Genomic DNA, 16961 nt, shown 5'->3' with positions numbered 1-16961 from the left:
TTTGTTTTCATATTACTTTGCACTTCAAAAAGCATTCTTCAAACTGGACATGCCTCATGGCGAGATTAATCCTTCTTACTAAATAATAAAATGCCACTCATTCATATGAAATTTCATATCAAAGCATTTGTGCAATCCAAAAATTCTCTATATTTTATATATTTCAAATTTCAAAACTTGCTCAAATTATCAATATATACTTTCATGTATATGCAACGCCATATAATGCATGATTCTAAACATATTGGATCGACTGCATTCGTAGATCTAGAAATGAAAAAATGGAAGTTCCAAATACTTGATAAAAATGAAAAAGATGATAACAAATTTCTTTGATATGAAATACTTTTATGAATTTTTTCTGTATCATAGAATTGTTTATTACAGCAACTTCGAAAAACAATTAGGAAACTTAAAGTGCTTTGTAGAGGAGACATCACAATATTTTATATTGCTGACTTTTGTACTGCATTTTGTCTGCTAATGCTAAATCTTAGCAGAAATCACTGGAATGAAAATCACAAAATTTAAATTGAAGTTATTTTTTATAAATGCTAATGTGTAAGGACCAATAATAAACAATACTCAAACTATAAAGGGGTAAAGTGTAAATTAATCAGGCATAAATATCTCTATCATCAACTCATCAAGTAGTCAATTTTCATTTGTAGATCTTTCACCGCTTGCATGGACAACCTTCCTGAATCTCTAGCGCTCGAGATACTGAGTCGACTCGACGACTCGGCATCGGTAGCTTGCTGCCGTATGGCGAGTAAGACTTTCAATTCTGTATTTCCAGGCCTTCAGTCAATAGACCTTCAGTGGCGATTGAAATGGTACCTGGAATCAAGGTCCAGAGTTTCGAGTTCTTCAAGTTCTTCCCGATTTACTCCCTCTCTCAAGAGAGTTTTTCTGAATCTTGTATCAAACTTAAGTGCACTGGAATCTGTGCGTATTGGCGTCGAGAATCCACCCCCAGTTGTGTTGAACGCTGACTTTGAAGATGATGGCGATGATCTGCACATCACCGATGGGGGCTTCCTTAAGGAGTGGCTCCCTAGGGTTTCCGGAGCTTTGAAATTGCTTTCACTATCAGATTTTTGGATTCAGTCGAGTAGGCGTCGATCAGAAGTTTTGTCACTGATCTCTGCGCACTGTAAGTTGGTTATATGCTGAAATTCTCCATTTTTATATTCTGTAGCTCTATTGTTAAATTATGGAAATCTTTTACTGTCTGAAAATGAAATGGTCTTGCCAGGATCGATATTAATTATTCTGGTTCATATCAACTGATTTTTTTTTTGAATTATCATTTGTGGTCAACTATCCTTTATTAGGGTTTATTAATGACCGATATTTATTGGTAATAAATGATATTTAATCATATTAAGGTCTTGATGCTTTAACTCGGTTGTTTTTGTTGTTGCAGGTCAAAATCTTATTGAATTAGAGCTGAAGAACGCATGGCCATCTGTACAAAACATGAACGCCATGCCAATGCTAACAAGTTTAACACTTGAACTCATAAGATTAGATGACAAAAATCTAACCGATTTAAATACATGTTTCCCAAATCTTCAAGTTCTGAACTTGATAGATGTTAGAGGTCTCAAAATGCCCATGATCCACCTCCTCAACCTGAAAACCTGCCATTGGACTGTAACAGATTCACCATCATATATATGTATAATCACACCCAATCTCATCACACTCAGACTCGAGTGTAGAAATCCCGCTGCCCTTTATATTGAAGCTCCTTTGTGCTACAACTTGCATCTTGCACTTGATCACTTGAACGCGTTTGCAGTCAAAAAATTTCAGAACTTGAAAACTGTACAACTCGAGTGTTCAAACATTCGCTCCTTTTCATCGTATGGAAACAGTAGAAACGCTGACCTTAGATATAAGAGCAGGTGGAAATTCCAAATTTACCCTAGAGGTTTTATTCGGTACTTTCACGAACATAACTTCTTTGTGTTTTAAACCAAGGGTTTGGTCAGAATTTGAGGTGTGGTGTGGCAACATTGGGCTTAAAGGTGTGAAAAGATTTTGTGGGTATTTGTCAGTGGTTGATCCTTTGATGACTTTCGCCTTGGTTGATTGCGTGTTAGAAGAATGCTTCAACTGTGTAGAAATCTCTTTACTCATCCACCATGGTGTTCCTTCTAATGTATCAAAACATTTCATCACTAAGTGCATGGCTCAATGGCCTGATCTGAAGTGGGGATGGGGGATTTGGGAGGAAGGAAGGGAAGATTCTTGGATCCCTGAAGAGCAATTACCTAAAACTCTTGAGGAGGAAGGATCAGATTCCATATGATCAAAAGAAACAAAGAAAATCAAAAGACTAGTAGAAGGGTGTTTAGGCCAGGGAAATAATTTTGAAGGAAGGATTGACTAAAGAATAAAGATAGGATCAATGATCAATTGGAAGACATGATCGATGAAGAGTTGAAGTGAAGTAGCTTCAGCAGGACCCATAATTAAGTGAGTTTTCTAATAGTTGAAGTGCTTCTTAGTTAAAGTTTTTATGGTTGTATCTTTTGGAATACTCTTGGTTGTTATGATATTACATATTTATATATTTATGGTGTTAGGTTTGAGACCTATTTATTATATGGGTATATTTAAAAGAAAATTTAAATATAAAATTCTAAATATTTGAGAAGTTTAAATTTATAAGAAAATTGAGAAAAATATTGAATTAAAAAAATTAAAGTGTTTTTTTCTCTTTTAAATTTAAACAAATAATTTAGATAAATAAATTAAGGAAATTAATGAAGCTTTAATTTAGTAATTTTGAAATTAGAAAGAAAGTTCATTAATGAAATTGATATGCATTTATTATTACATTTTAATATTATGTGAAATTTAATAAAATGAAAAAACCATAAAATGACATGTGGAATATAAATTAATTTAAAATAATCACAAAATTACATGTGACAAAATGAATAATAATGCGACATTTGGCAAAAAGGTCTTTATTTATTAGCATAGTGAAACATCCCAAAAATACAGTCCAAAATTTTCTTTTGAAAAACATTATCAAAAACTATAATCATCCATGATCAATAAGAAAACCAAGTGTCATGTATCTCAAAATCTCATATCAAATACTGTATCAAAACCAAATGAGAAAATATCAGAGTCTCAATCAATCCCAGGCTGAAAGCTGTGGTGTGTGCATTGCAATCTTCTCGAGCTCCTCTTTTAAAAACTGAGTACCTGAAACCAAAACTGAAAACTGTAAGCACGAAGCTTAGTGAGTTTCCCCAAACTACCACATACCATACAATAACTCATATGGCACATACTGGGCCTTGCCCACTGCATCAGGCCCCGCCCGGCATCGGACCGAAGTCCGGACTAGCTTGGGCCCCGCACACTGCATCGGGCCCCGCCCGGCATCGGACCTAAGTCTGAAATAACTTGGGCCCCGCCCGGCATCGGACCGAAGTCCAGAATAACTTGGGCCCCGCCCACTGCATCTGGCCCCGCCCGGCATCGGACCGAAGTCCAGAATAAACTGAACAGAACATAAACATGAACATATAACATAATCACATATACAGCATCGGGCTTGCCCGGCATCGGACCGGAGTCCGTAACATATAACACATATCATAAACATGCATGAATCACGAACACATCAAGCATACATAACTACTTCTCGGGACCACCCTGGCATCGGACCAAAGTCCAGAAACATGTAAACTGCATCAGGCTAACCCCCGACATCGGACCGAAGTCCGGAACTACTAACATCTAAACGGGCCGGCATTGTGGCCATAGACCCGTTCCTACTGGAAGGAAACTCACCTCATACTGCTGAAGTCCTGCTGACAAAACCCTAGTTGTTGGATGACAGATTCCCGAATCTGTCAACATCAAAATAACACCCAATTAATAATTGGGTTCTAACACATATTCATAAATCCATGCTTGGGGTAAAAGACTACTTTACCCCCTAACTTAGCTTGACTCAAGCCCAAGGCCCAAAAGTCTAATAATGGACCAAGGCCCAACTATGGCCCAATTTTCCAAATTGGGCCCAAACCTCTATATGGTCTTGCCTTAAGGCCAAATCATTTATTCTTGGTCCAACTCTTGGCATTCTAAGGGCCCAATACCATATAATCATCAAGGCCCAAACTATGGCCCATCTATAGCCCAATTTTTCCAAATTGGGCTCAACCCTCACATATGGACCTTACCCTAAAGCCCATCTAAATGTTCTAGTCCATTTGCTTGCTCTTGAATGATCCATTATTATCCCAATCACCAAGGCCCAATAGGAAAGCCCAACTCAAAGTCCAAGTGAAATTAGGGTTTCACATAAAATGACAATTAGGGTTAAGTGTTTCTCACTTAACCCATTAAGGACTTAATCCATTAAGTCCTTTACTCTACTAGATAAATGATATGGAATAATTTGGGCTTAATACACAATCCAATCTCAATGGCCCAAAGGTGGGTCCCAATAAGTCCAAGGCCCAAATACTCACAATTAGGGTTTTCTAAACCCTAATTAGGGTTTCCACCCAAACATGGCCTAATAGGCCCAAAATTAATCTTTAAGCCCATTAGGGTTTTGCTAGTGGGGCACCACCCACTACCACCTAGGGTAGTGGTGGTCAATTGCGGCTTGCGGCGGCGGCCACCACCTTACGGTGGTGGTTTTGAGTTCCTATTCATTATTCTTTTTGCTAATTACAATTACAAGGCTTTAATCCAAAATAAACACACACATTAACTAACATAAACACACACACACACAGCCACCCTAGTGGTGGCCGGCGGTGGCTCGAGGCGGCAGCTACCACCTTACGGTGGTGGCGGTGGCTTCCTTGGTTTTCCGGCTAAACAAAACACACACCACAAAATACGTCTCCTGCTCGGGAATGCACACGATCACCCACTTCACGGCGGCGTACGGAGGTCCGATGGCAACAGCGGCGGCGGCAGCCACCATTTCCAATGGTGGTGGTGGTTCCTGTCCAAAAATCACACATACTTCTTCACAATTAATAATAAACACACACATAGCCACCTCCTACGGTGGCTGGCGGCGGAAATGGGTAGTAGAACACAGTGGTAGCCACCACCATGAGGTGGTGGCAATGGGTTTCTAGGTCCGAGCTAACACATACAACCTGTGGCAGCAACACATACATGAAACGACTCGAGATCAAGCCCCCAACAGCCGACTAGGAGACTGTTGTCATCGAACAGTCGCACACAGCGGCCCCACGGCCACCGACGTCGACAATGACGCTTCCGACGTCGTACCCACAGAACACAACGAAAGAGAGAGAAGAGGGTGGTTTAAGGTGGACTAACCGAGAGTTTATGGTAGCTCACGACCCACCCACGACGAGCAACGGGTTTGTCTCCGGTTCTCCAGCGGCCCCCGACATTTCCGGCAGCAGACGTCGTAAGGCGACCTTCATCGGCAATGTAGCAGTCGGTGGTCAGACCTGAGATGCAAGCGGCGGCTGAAACTGTTACGAAGGGTGGTGGCGGTTGCTAAAGGATTAGGTTTAGGTTTGCTCGATGAAACAGTTCCCATCGGAAATGGATGGCACGGGTTAAAGTCTTGTGTCTCCATTCAAACTTATTAATGATTTTGGCAACTCCAGTCCCTCCCCTTCCCAATCTTTTCGATTCAAATCCAAGATTTACCCTTAAGCCCCTGAATCCATAAATTCCTTACATAATAAGCCCTAATAATTACCAAACATACCCCCACTTCTAAAATCCTTTTCAAATTAAATTTGTAATTTACTAAACAACCCTCAGTTCTCAAAATCTTTTCATAATAGGTCCGATACTTACCAACCACCCCTTGTCTTCTAAAAAAATCTTTACAAAATAGTCCCGAAATTACACTTTAACCCCCGAATAATCTCATTTATAACATTTGGCTCCCAAAACCAACATCTCACTGAATATTACGGATTTTAGGGCTGTTACTCTTTAATAAATTATATCTATTTATTTATTAAATAAACGGGATGTTACACATAGATTACGTATTCATATTTATATATTTACGGTTGAAGTGTTTCTTAATTAAAGTTTTTATGGTTGTTGTATCTTTTGCAATGCTCTTGCTTGTTATGGTATTACATATTTATATATTTACGATATTACATATTCATATTTGGATGCCTATGCGTATGCCGATTATTATTATTATTATTATTGTTATTATTATTATTATTATGTTTTTCCTTATATAAGGTTTCTTCACATTGCGGTTAATTCTTTATCTTCGATTCCGGTTTTTTCTTCTTCCATTTAATTTAGTCTTGATTGTTTAGAATCAAAATGAATTGCCTTACAACCAATAAATTTTTTTATGGTTAGTTTGTAATCACAAATTACTTTATAGACAATCATATCTTCAACATAGTAACTTCATATATGCCATTGATAATATTTTCTTTTTACCAATAGTTATACGTCTTTGTTAAAGCTAATGTAAATGGAAAGCACTTCTTTCTCGTATATAAATCGGACAATCATATATTCAATAACTACCTCTCGTATATAAATCGGACAATATCATTTGTGTCCTCTATCTAGATATTAAATGACACGATTAGGAGATTAAACAACGATTGATAGTTTAAAAATAGTATGGCCTAGCTAGTTAATGAAACCATGTCCCTAGCTTATTTGAACAAATAACAATATTTTGAAATATTACACTAGTTCTTTATAAGAAACTAATACGGAGTATAACTTTTAACCAAATCATATGGTTGATATTTGCAATATCCAGTCGATTCGTAATAAACAAAACAAAAAATCTTACGGAAAATAATTACTATAAATCCTACATAACAAAACCATAAAAAAATATAATTTATGAAAATGTAAATTGCTTCATATCAAAAACATAAGAAATTACTAATCAACAACAATATTATTAGGATAACTACCATAGATACTATTACCTAAAATTGTGACACGAACTCAAAACAAGTTTATCTAACTTCTTGGGTGTTATGGAGATGTGTCTTTCCACATGTATGGATTTTACATGAAAATAAATATATTTTTTTTATCTAACAAAAAATATGGCTTTGTCATTTATGTCGATACAAAATGCAAAAACAATTGACAAGTACTTACTTTCCAACAAAGTTCATACTAAATCAACCATTCATTTAATGAGATAATAGTTACACTACGAACTAGGGGTGTGCGCGGTGCGGTTTGGTGCGGTTTAGACTCAAAACCGCAAACCGCACCGCATATGCGGTTTGAATATTTTAGAAACCGCACCACAGATGTTCAAAACCGCGTTACGCGGTGCGGTTTGATGCGGGCGGTTTATGCGGTTTGGTTGCGGTTTGTGCGGTTTGATGAGTTGTTCAACATTAAATCTATCAAAAAACCAAAAAAATGACCCGGTTAAAAATTTTGATTGCTTTCATTTTATAAAAACAAATACAAATTTCAAGTTAAATCGTTTTTAATAAATTGTGATTCATGCTACTATACTTTTGTAAGTGTCATTGTTATTGCTTTATATTGTCATTATAGTTGCTATATTCTTGTAAACCGTGGCATCTTGATCTAATAGTGATTTAATGTTACGTTATAGATATTTGGTTATTGTAAGAAATATATTTAAATTCATCATTTCTAAATCGTGATTTGAAGTTATAACAAAGTTCAGGAAAAATAAGTATATATATATATATATATATATATATATATATATATATATATATATATATATATATATATATAACATTCGGTGCGGTGCAGTTTGAACCGCGGTTTTATAAATACAAACCGCAAACAACACCGCATAGTGCGATTTAATAAAATGATAAACCGCAAACTGCACCACGAAATTCTAAACCGCATTATGCGTTGCGGTTTGGCGCGGTGCGGGCGGTTTGTGCGGTTTTTTGCACACCCCTACTACGAACCATCTTTTTGTTGGTTGCATTAAATTTAATTGCAAGTTTATTGATTAAATAAAGAGTAAGTTATAGTTTTAGTCCATTTGGTATGTGTAATACTCCATATTTTATACATTAAAAGGTATAAATTTTTAAAGAAATATCTTATGACCTAAGGTCATATCATATCAAAACTCGTTCCAATAAAAACATTCCCAAAAGTATAGCTTTTGGGTTCCTCATACATATCAAATATCCATAGAGAAGCTATATAAGTATCGAATACTCATAATAGATAACCAAATGTCATTTGGCCTAATGGTAGGGAGTAGCTCTTCAAATGAGAGGTCATGGGTTCTATAACACTCTTTCTAGAATGGATCAGTGTAGGGCATAAAGGAGTCAAAGACATGGTTTTTGGAAAAAATTATGTGTCACAATGTGACATAGGGAGGTCACGACGTGACGTGCTAAAAATGAGAACGTGTATATGGAAGAAGGTCACGACGTGGCATGAGTGTAGTCACGACGTGAGGATAGCTGCAACCCAAGCCCAGGATCTTTTTAAGGTTTACTTCGTGTTATACCTCTAATCTCGGATTTAGGGTTCCATTTCCACCCTCCATCACCCTTTAGAAGGATATGGATTTAGATTGCTTGAGTCGAAAGTATGTTTGATAGACGAAAGCAAAACGACTTGATAGTCTAAATTGATTTTGATTTGGTTTTCAATTTCACTTGGCATAAGGGATCGAAAGGTGATTCGAGTCAAGAGTTGTTCTTTCAACTGGTAGTTGTGTTCACTGATCAAGCTTGGAAACGAAAGTTACTTACTTGAGGTCAATGGTCGAAAGCACTTGATTGGAATCGAAAGTGTGTTCGATTGGTGTTGCTTAGAGTCGAAATTAATTTCGACCGGTGTTGGTTGTTAATTCGAGTTGCACGTAATTTCGACAGATAATGTTTGTTTTCATTTCGCGTCCAGAACCAATTGGGGAAGAAGAAGATTTGATGTTTTAATTTGAGTCCCTGTAGTTTAAGAGTTTTGACAGTTTATACCCAGTTTCAAATTGGGGGTATATTTCTTTGAAGCGGGAAGATTTTTCAGGTTTCGTCGCTAAAGAATATGCGAATCTGACATTTTTTACCCAATTTCGATATTATGGAGTATTTTGGCTTCCAGTGTAAATTGGGAAGCTGATGACACAATTTTCGCAACAGGTCCCTACATTTGTTTGCGAAATTATCAGTTTGTACCTTGATTTTTCTCGACTTCTTGTGATTGTTTTTGGTGCAAGATTTTCCGTGGTATATGAACATTGAGTGTTCATTTTCAAGTTCGGGAAGTCAAAGATTTGAAGATATCAGCATATTTTTTGGATTTTCTTGGATTGAAGAGTTTCTTTTTTGTCACACGCCGAGGGAGAGTTTTGTATGGTTTATTCTTCGAGCGTTTCTCCTACCTTTGTGGGTTTTATAATCATTTGTTGATTATAAAAAGGGGGAGAATGTTGAAATGGGTATTCGAAGATTATTGAATATTCTTTTTCAAAGCAAATTTAAAGATCGGTGTTACTTGAAGGGGGAGTTGGTCTTGATCGCTTAGAGCTTGTTTGGATATTGAAGTTGGAATATCCAATCCTAACTTTGAGAGGGATAATGTTAGGGTGAAAATTTCTCCTTGGATGTGGCTTACCCTCTTTAATTGTGTAAGGTTTAGCCTTTCCTATAAATAATAAGTGAGTGGCTCCCATTTTATGTAAGAACCCATTTTGTGTGAGATTTAGTTTAGAGAGAGAAACCATTACAAGACCCACTTTGTAAACTCTTTTTGTTCTAATGGAGCTTAAACTGTCTTATTTACTTTATGTGTGTTCTTTCATTATGTTTGATTCACTTTGATCACTACTATTCCACATTTTTCATCATAATCGGATCGCTACACTTATGACCCAAAGTCAGATCAAATGAAATTTTTGTCCCATAAACAACATTTCCAAAAGTATTATACAACTTGCGGGTTACATTCCATATCAAACACAAATAGAGAAGATAAATAAGTATCAAATAGTCATAATTGAATCTTCATTAAAATTTGTACTAAGAGACTAAGTTTTTTATAATGCCTTTTTTAACCTAAAATGTATGCTATATAAAAAGGAATGTGTAAGACAAATTGTTTTGTCAGTTACACAGAGATTTCATACAAAACTTTTATATTTCAATACATTTTTTTCTAATTACTTATCATTTCAAAGATCATTCTTCAAGTATCATCCTTCTTAGTAAAGTGTAAAGAACCATTCATCCTTATGCAATTTCCTTTTAAAGTATTTGTGCAATCCAAATTTTTTGCTAGATTATACATATTTCAAACTTGCTTAAACAGTCAATATACATTCATGTATTTGTGTAATGTGATGCAATACGTGTTTCCAAAAATATTGAATAAACCAACTTCTTAGATGTAGAAATGAAAAGAAATAGAATTTCAAAATACGTGGTCAAAAAAATTTTCTTTTCTTGAAAAGCTTTATCAATTATTTCATATCTTATATAATCGTCTATTACAATAACATCGAAAAATAAATAGAAAATTTAGAGAATTTATAAGGAAAGAGACATCGCAATATTTTCTATGTACTAATCCTAAATGATGTTAGCAAAAATATTGGAATGAACATCACAAAATTTAAATTATAGTGATTTTCTATATATGCTAATCAGCTAATGTGTAAGGGCCATTATAAAAAACAGTAGTCAAACTATAAACGGGTATGTGTAAATTAAACATCCATAAATATCTCCATCATTAGGTAGTCAAGTCACTTTTTCCTTTGAGCAGCTTTCACCTCTTACATGGATAACCTTCCTGAAGCTCTAGTGCTCAATATACTGAGTCGAACCGCAGACTTGAGATGTCGTAACTCGATTTCGTATGGCGAGTAAAACTTTCAATTCTATCTCTCCAGGCCTCCAATGGATCAGTTTACAATGGCAATTGCAAAGTATCTCGAATCAAAGTATAGAGTTCCGTGTTCTTCAAGTTCTTCCCAATTTACTTCTCATCTAAAGAGGATTTTCCAAAATCGTGTATCAAACTAAAAAATTCAGGAATATATACGTATCAGCGTGAAGAGATTGCACAAGGATGTATTGAACACCGATGTTAAAGATGGTGGCATTGATCTGCACAACACAGATGAGGGCTTTGTTAAGGAGTGGCTCCCTAGGGTTTCCGGAGATTTGAAATCGCCTTCACCTGATTTTTGGGTCCAGTCAAGTTGGTGTTGATTACAAGTTTTGTCACTGATCTTTGAGTACTGTAAGTTCGTTATTTGCTAAAATTCTCCATTTTTATATTCTCTAGCAATGTTATAGTTCTGATTCATATTAACTACTTTGAAAAAAAATCATTTGGGGTCATCTCTTTATGAACTATGGTTTCTATTTAGTTTACTTTTGTAGCCCGACGCAGTTATCCTTGATTACAGTTTACTATTGATTGATATTTTTGGTAACAAATGATAGTTAATAATATTAAGGACTTGGTGCTTTAATTTCGTTGTTTTTATTAATGTAGGTCACGATCTTTTTGACTTAGAGCTGAAGAACGCATGGCTATCAGTACAAAACATGAACTTCAAACCAAAGTTAACAAGTTTAACATTTAAACTCATAAGATTAGATGATAGGAGTATAACCGAGTTAAATAAATTCTTTCCAAATCTTCAAGTTTTTAACTTGATAGATGTTAGAGGACTCAAAATGAAAATGATCCAACTTCTCAACCTGAAAACATGTTACTAGACTATAACCGATTCACCATCATAAATAAATCTAATCACACCCAATGTCATCATACTCAGACTCGAGTGTAGAAGTCCAGTTGCGCTGTATATTGAAGCTCTAGTGGTGTGTCAGTTGCATTACGCTTGATTACTTAAATGCCTTTGTAGTCAAAAGGTTGTCAAATTTTGAAAATACCATGGCTCGAGTATTCAAACATTCACTCCTTACTTGTTAAGTTTCTACGTAGAGAAATAGTAGAAACGCCGACCCTACATTTACGGGATTCAGCAAGAGGGCCAGCTGGATATTCCAAATTTATCCTAGGTAGATTATTCAATGCTTTCCCGAACATAACTTCTTTGTGTTTTAATGTAAGGGCTTGGTCAAAATTTTAGGTGTGGTATGCCATTTGTTGTTGGTTGACCCGATATTGACTATTTCCTCAATTGCTTGCGTGTTAGAAAATGATTCAACTGTAGAAGTCGCTTTACTCATCTGTCATGATGTTGCTCATGATGTATCAAACTGTTTCGTCCCTAAGTGCATCATTTAGTGGCCTGATGTGAAGTAGAGATGGGGGATTTTGGAGGAAGGAAGAGAAGATTCTTGGATGACCGACGAAACGCGATGGGAGGAAAACTCATATTCCATATTAAAAGAAACAAAAAATAAAAATATTTATAGAAGGTAATGGTAAGATAGATCATATGTACACATTTAGGAGGTTTTAGGAAAGCATTGAGTATTTTGTGAAGTAACTTTAAAAAAAAAAGGATACACTAAAGATGGAACTTGTGATGAGTTGGAAGCATGGATCATTTATCTATTTTAAATGTTTTATCATCTTTTATAATTTTAGAAAAAAAAATACCCAATAAATGTTTCTAAAATGATCAATTAATCAAACGAGCTTCATAAAACATTTAAGATATATAAATGATAAATTTGTTAATTACAGAAAAATAGATACATTTAAGATATATAAATGATAAATTTGTTAATTATAGAAAAATAGATTTTGAAAAGGGTAACAGATAAAGAAGCTATTTCATAAAAGTTTTTTATTTTATTTTTTTTATTTTTTTGTCAAATAAAAGAGAATAGAAAATGATGTGCCAAAAGTAAAAAAAAAAAAAAAAAAAAAGCTTTAGAGACGTTAACCATTATAGATGCTCTAATACAAGCTCGAGAAAGTATCAGATTCTTTATATTTAAAAAAACCAACGAAACTTAATAATCTGAAGGGTATAAATTATTTATGGTTGTTGTGTCTTTTGGAATTCTCTTGCTTGTTATGGTATTATGTATTAATTGGGTTTAAATATGATCTCATGTGATCTGATGTAGATACTTGTGCGTTAGTTTCATGAGACGATACTATTATATTTGCCTATATATTAATTTTTCGAATTTAGTTTTTTGTGTTGCATTTGACGTTTCTTTCTAAATGATTGAGGTATATTGCATTTGTTTGGTATTATCCTTGACAACGAAGTCATAATAATAATAATAATAATAATAATAATAACTCAATCTTGTAGACAATAGTAAGTATAAAACCTACATAACAAAATATGATTTATGAAAATGCAAATTCCTTCATGGCAAAAAGATAACAAAATACTATCAATATCAATATTGTCAAAATAGTTATCATAGATATTCTTTCCTAAAGTTCTTACATCAACTCAAAACTAATTCATCTAACTTCCTCATGGTTATGGGAAATGTGTATTTCTACATGTATGAATTTTACATACAAATAAATATAATTTTTCTTATCCACCAAAAGAGGTGCTTTTGAGTTAATACAAAGTGCAAAACTACTTAACAAATACTTACTTTCCAACCAAGTTCATAGTAAGTGCTCATCATAATGTCAACCATTTATTAAATGCCATAATAGTTACACTACCAACATTCTTGTTGTTGGTTGCACTAAATTCTAATTACAAGTATGTTGATTAAAATGATTAGTAAATTTTAGTTTTGGTCCTTTCAGTATGTGTAACACTCCATATTTCATACACTAAAAATATAAAATTTCAAAAGAAATATCTTACGAATTAAAGTCATATCATATGAAAACTTGACCCCTTAAAAAGACATTTCCAAAAGTGTTAGATAGCGTGTGAGTTACAATTTCATGTCAAACAACCATATAGAAGCTATATAATAACCAAATAGTCATAATACATAAATAATCACTAATGCTTTTCTCATTCTAATAAGTAGTGATCTCAAGTGCTCTAATCTTCATCAAAAGGCATACTAAGAAGGTCATCTATAACCCCCCCCCCCCCGCGCGCGCTTTATTTTTATTTTTAAATCTAGAATACATGTCACATAAAAAAATCATAAAACAAATTGTCTCGTGTGTTACATACATATTAGATATAAAACTTTCACATCCAAAACATTTTGTTTTTATACTACTTTGCACTTCAAAAAGCATTCTTCAAACTGGATATGCCTCATTGTGAGACTAATCCTTCTTACTAAAAAATAAAATGCCGCTCATTCATATGCAATTTCATATCAAAGCATTTGTGCAATCCAAAAATGCTCTATATTTTATATATTTCAAATTTCAGAACTTGCTCAAATTATCAATATATACTTTCATGTATATGCAACGTCATCTAATGCATAATTCTAAACATATTGGATCGACTGCATTCGTAGATGTAGAAATGAAAAAATGGAAGTTCCAAATACTTGATAAAAATGAAAAAGATGATAACAAATTTCTTTGAAATGAAAAACTTTTATGAATTTTTCCTGTATCATATAATTGTTTATTACAGTAACTTCGAAAAACAATTAGGAACCTTAAAGTGCTTTGTAGAGGAGACATCACAATATTTTATATAGCTGACTTTTGTATTGCATTTTTTCGACTAATGCTAAATCTTAGCAGAAATCACTGGAATGAAAATCACAAAATTTAAATTGAAGTTATTTTTTATAAATGCTAATGTGTAAGGACCAATAATAAACAATACTCAAACTATAAAGGGGTAAAGTGTAAATTAATCAGGCATAAATATCTCTATCATCAACTCATCAAGTAGTCAATTTTCATTTGTAGATCTTTCACCGCTTGCATGGACAACCTTCCTGAATCTCTAGCGCTCGAGATACTGAGTCGACTCGACGACTCGGCATCGGTAGCTTGCTGCCGTATGGCGAGTAAGACTTTCAATTCTGTATTTCCAGGCCTTCAGTCAATAGACCTTCAGTGGCGATTGAAATGGTACCTGGAATGAAGGTCCAGAGTTTCGAGTTCTTCAAGTTCTTCCCGATTTACTCCCTCTCTCAAGAGAGTTTTTCTGAATCTTGTATCAAACTTAAGTGCACTGGAATCGGTGCGTATTGGCGTCGAGAATCCACCCCCAGATGTGTTGGACGCTGACGTTGAAGATGATGCCGATGATCTGCACATCACCGATGGGGGCTTCCTTAAGGAGTGGCTCCCTAGGGTTTCCGGAGCTTTGAAATTGCTTTCACTATCAGATTTTTGGATTCAGTCGAGTAGGCGTCGATCAGAAGTTTTGTCACTGATCTCTGCGCACTGTAAGTTGGTTATATGCTGAAATTCTCCATTTTTATATTCTGTAGCTCTATTGTTAAATTATGGAAATTGTTTACTGTCTGAAAATGAAATGGTCTTGCCAGGATCGATATTAATTATTCTGGTTCATATCAACTGATTTTTTTTTTTAATTATCATTTGTGGTCAACTATCCTTTATTAGGGTTTATTAATGACCGATATTTATTAGTAATAAATGATTAATCGTATTAAGGTCTTGATGCTTTAACTCGGTTGTTTTTGTTGTTGCAGGTCAAAATCTTATTGCATTAGAGCTGAAGAACGCATGGCTATCTGTACAAAACATGAACGCCATGCCAATGCTAATAAGTTTAACACTTGAACTCATAAGATTAGATGACAAAAATCTAACCGATTTAAATACATGTTTTCCAAATCTTCAAGTTCTGAACTTGATAGATGTTAGAGGTCTCAAAATGCCCATGATCCACCTCCTCAACCTGAAAACCTGCCATTGGACTGTAACAGATTCACCATCATATATATGTATAATCACACCCAATCTCATCACACTCAGACTCGAGTGTAGAAATCCCGCTGCCCTTTATATTGAAGCTCCTTTGTGCTACAACTTGCATCTTGCACTTGATCACTTGAACGCGTTTGCAGTCAAAAAATTTCAGAACTTGAAAACTGTACAACTCGAGTGTTCAAACATTCGCTCCTTAATTCGTAAGTTTCATCGTATGGAAACAGTAGAAACGCTGACCTTAGATATAAGAGCAGGTGGAAATACCAAATTTACCCTAGAGGTTTTATTAGGTACTTTCCCGAACATAACTTCTTTGTATTTTAAACCAAGGGTTTGGTCAGAATTTGAGGTGTAGTGTGGCGACATTGGGCTTAAAGGTCTGAAAAGATTTTGTGGTTATTTGTCAGTGGTTGATCCTTTGATGACTTTCTCCTTGGTTGATTGCGTGTTAGAAGAATGCTTCAACTGTGTAGAAATCTCTTTACTCATCCACCGTGGTGTTCCTTCTAATGTATCAAAACATTTCATCACTAAGTGCATGGCTCAGTGGCCTGATCTGAAGTGGGGATGGGGGATTTGGGAGGAAGGAAGTGAAGATTCTTGGATCCCTGAAGAGCAATTACTTAAAACTCTTGAGGAGGAATGATAAGATTCCATATGATCAAAAGAAAAAAAGAAAATAAAAAGATTTGTAGAAGGGTGTTTAGGCCAGGGAAATAATTTTGAAGGAAAGATTGACTAAAGAATAAAGATGGGATCAATGATCAATTGGAAGACATGATCGATGAAGAGTTGAAGTGAAGTAGCTTCAGCAGGACCCATAATTAATTGAGTTTTCTAATAGTTGAAGTGTTTCTTAGTTAAAGTTTTTATGGTTGTTGTATCTTTTGCAATGTTCTTGCTTGTTATGGTATTACATATTTATATATTTACGGTATTAAATATTCATATTTGGATGCCTATGCGTATGCGGATTGTATTAGTTTATTATTATTATTATTATTATTATTATTATTATTATTATTATTATCTATATGTTTTTCCTTATATAAGGTTTCTTCACATTGTGGTTAATGCTTTATCTTCGACTCCGGTTTTTTCTTCTTCCATTTAATTTAGTCTTGATTTTTTAGAATCAAAATGAATTGCCTTACAAC

At 34.7% G+C, this 16961-nt stretch overlaps 1 protein-coding gene and 1 pseudogene across 1 annotated transcript; both read left to right on the top strand.

Moving 5' to 3' along the window:
• The first annotated feature begins 765 nt into the window (after positions 1-765).
• Positions 766-2320, top strand: LOC145126813 (F-box/LRR-repeat protein At4g29420 pseudogene; annotated as a pseudogene).
• A 12582-nt stretch (positions 2321-14902) lies between these two features.
• On the top strand, positions 14903-16450 carry LOC145126812 (F-box/LRR-repeat protein At4g29420-like). Its single transcript, XM_079062103.1, has 4 exons — positions 14903-14973; positions 15073-15293; positions 15564-16094; positions 16212-16450. Exons 1-4 carry the CDS (start codon positions 14903-14905, stop codon positions 16448-16450), a joined length of 1062 nt encoding a protein of 353 aa, XP_078918229.1.
• Positions 16451-16961: the final 511 nt, after the last annotated feature.

This window comes from Lactuca virosa, chromosome 7, assembly GCF_052849685.1.
Source record: "Lactuca virosa cultivar CGN04683 chromosome 7, Lactuca_virosa_CGN04683_v6, whole genome shotgun sequence".
In the NCBI taxonomy this organism is placed as follows: domain Eukaryota; kingdom Viridiplantae; phylum Streptophyta; class Magnoliopsida; order Asterales; family Asteraceae; genus Lactuca; species Lactuca virosa.
The sequence above is the reverse complement of the archived record's forward strand: the minus strand, read 5'-3'. Positions and strand labels throughout refer to the sequence as shown.

Coding starts and splice junctions, on each gene's coding strand:
- LOC145126812 (XM_079062103.1), top strand. CDS start 14,903: ATGGCGAGTAAGACTTTCAATTCTGTATTTCCAGGCCTTCAGTCAATA. Junction 14,974..15,072: donor CTTCAGTGGCGATTGAAATG/GTACCTGGAATG, acceptor ATCAAACTTAAG/TGCACTGGAATCGGTGCGTA. Junction 15,294..15,563: donor GTCACTGATCTCTGCGCACT/GTAAGTTGGTTA, acceptor TTGTTGTTGCAG/GTCAAAATCTTATTGCATTA.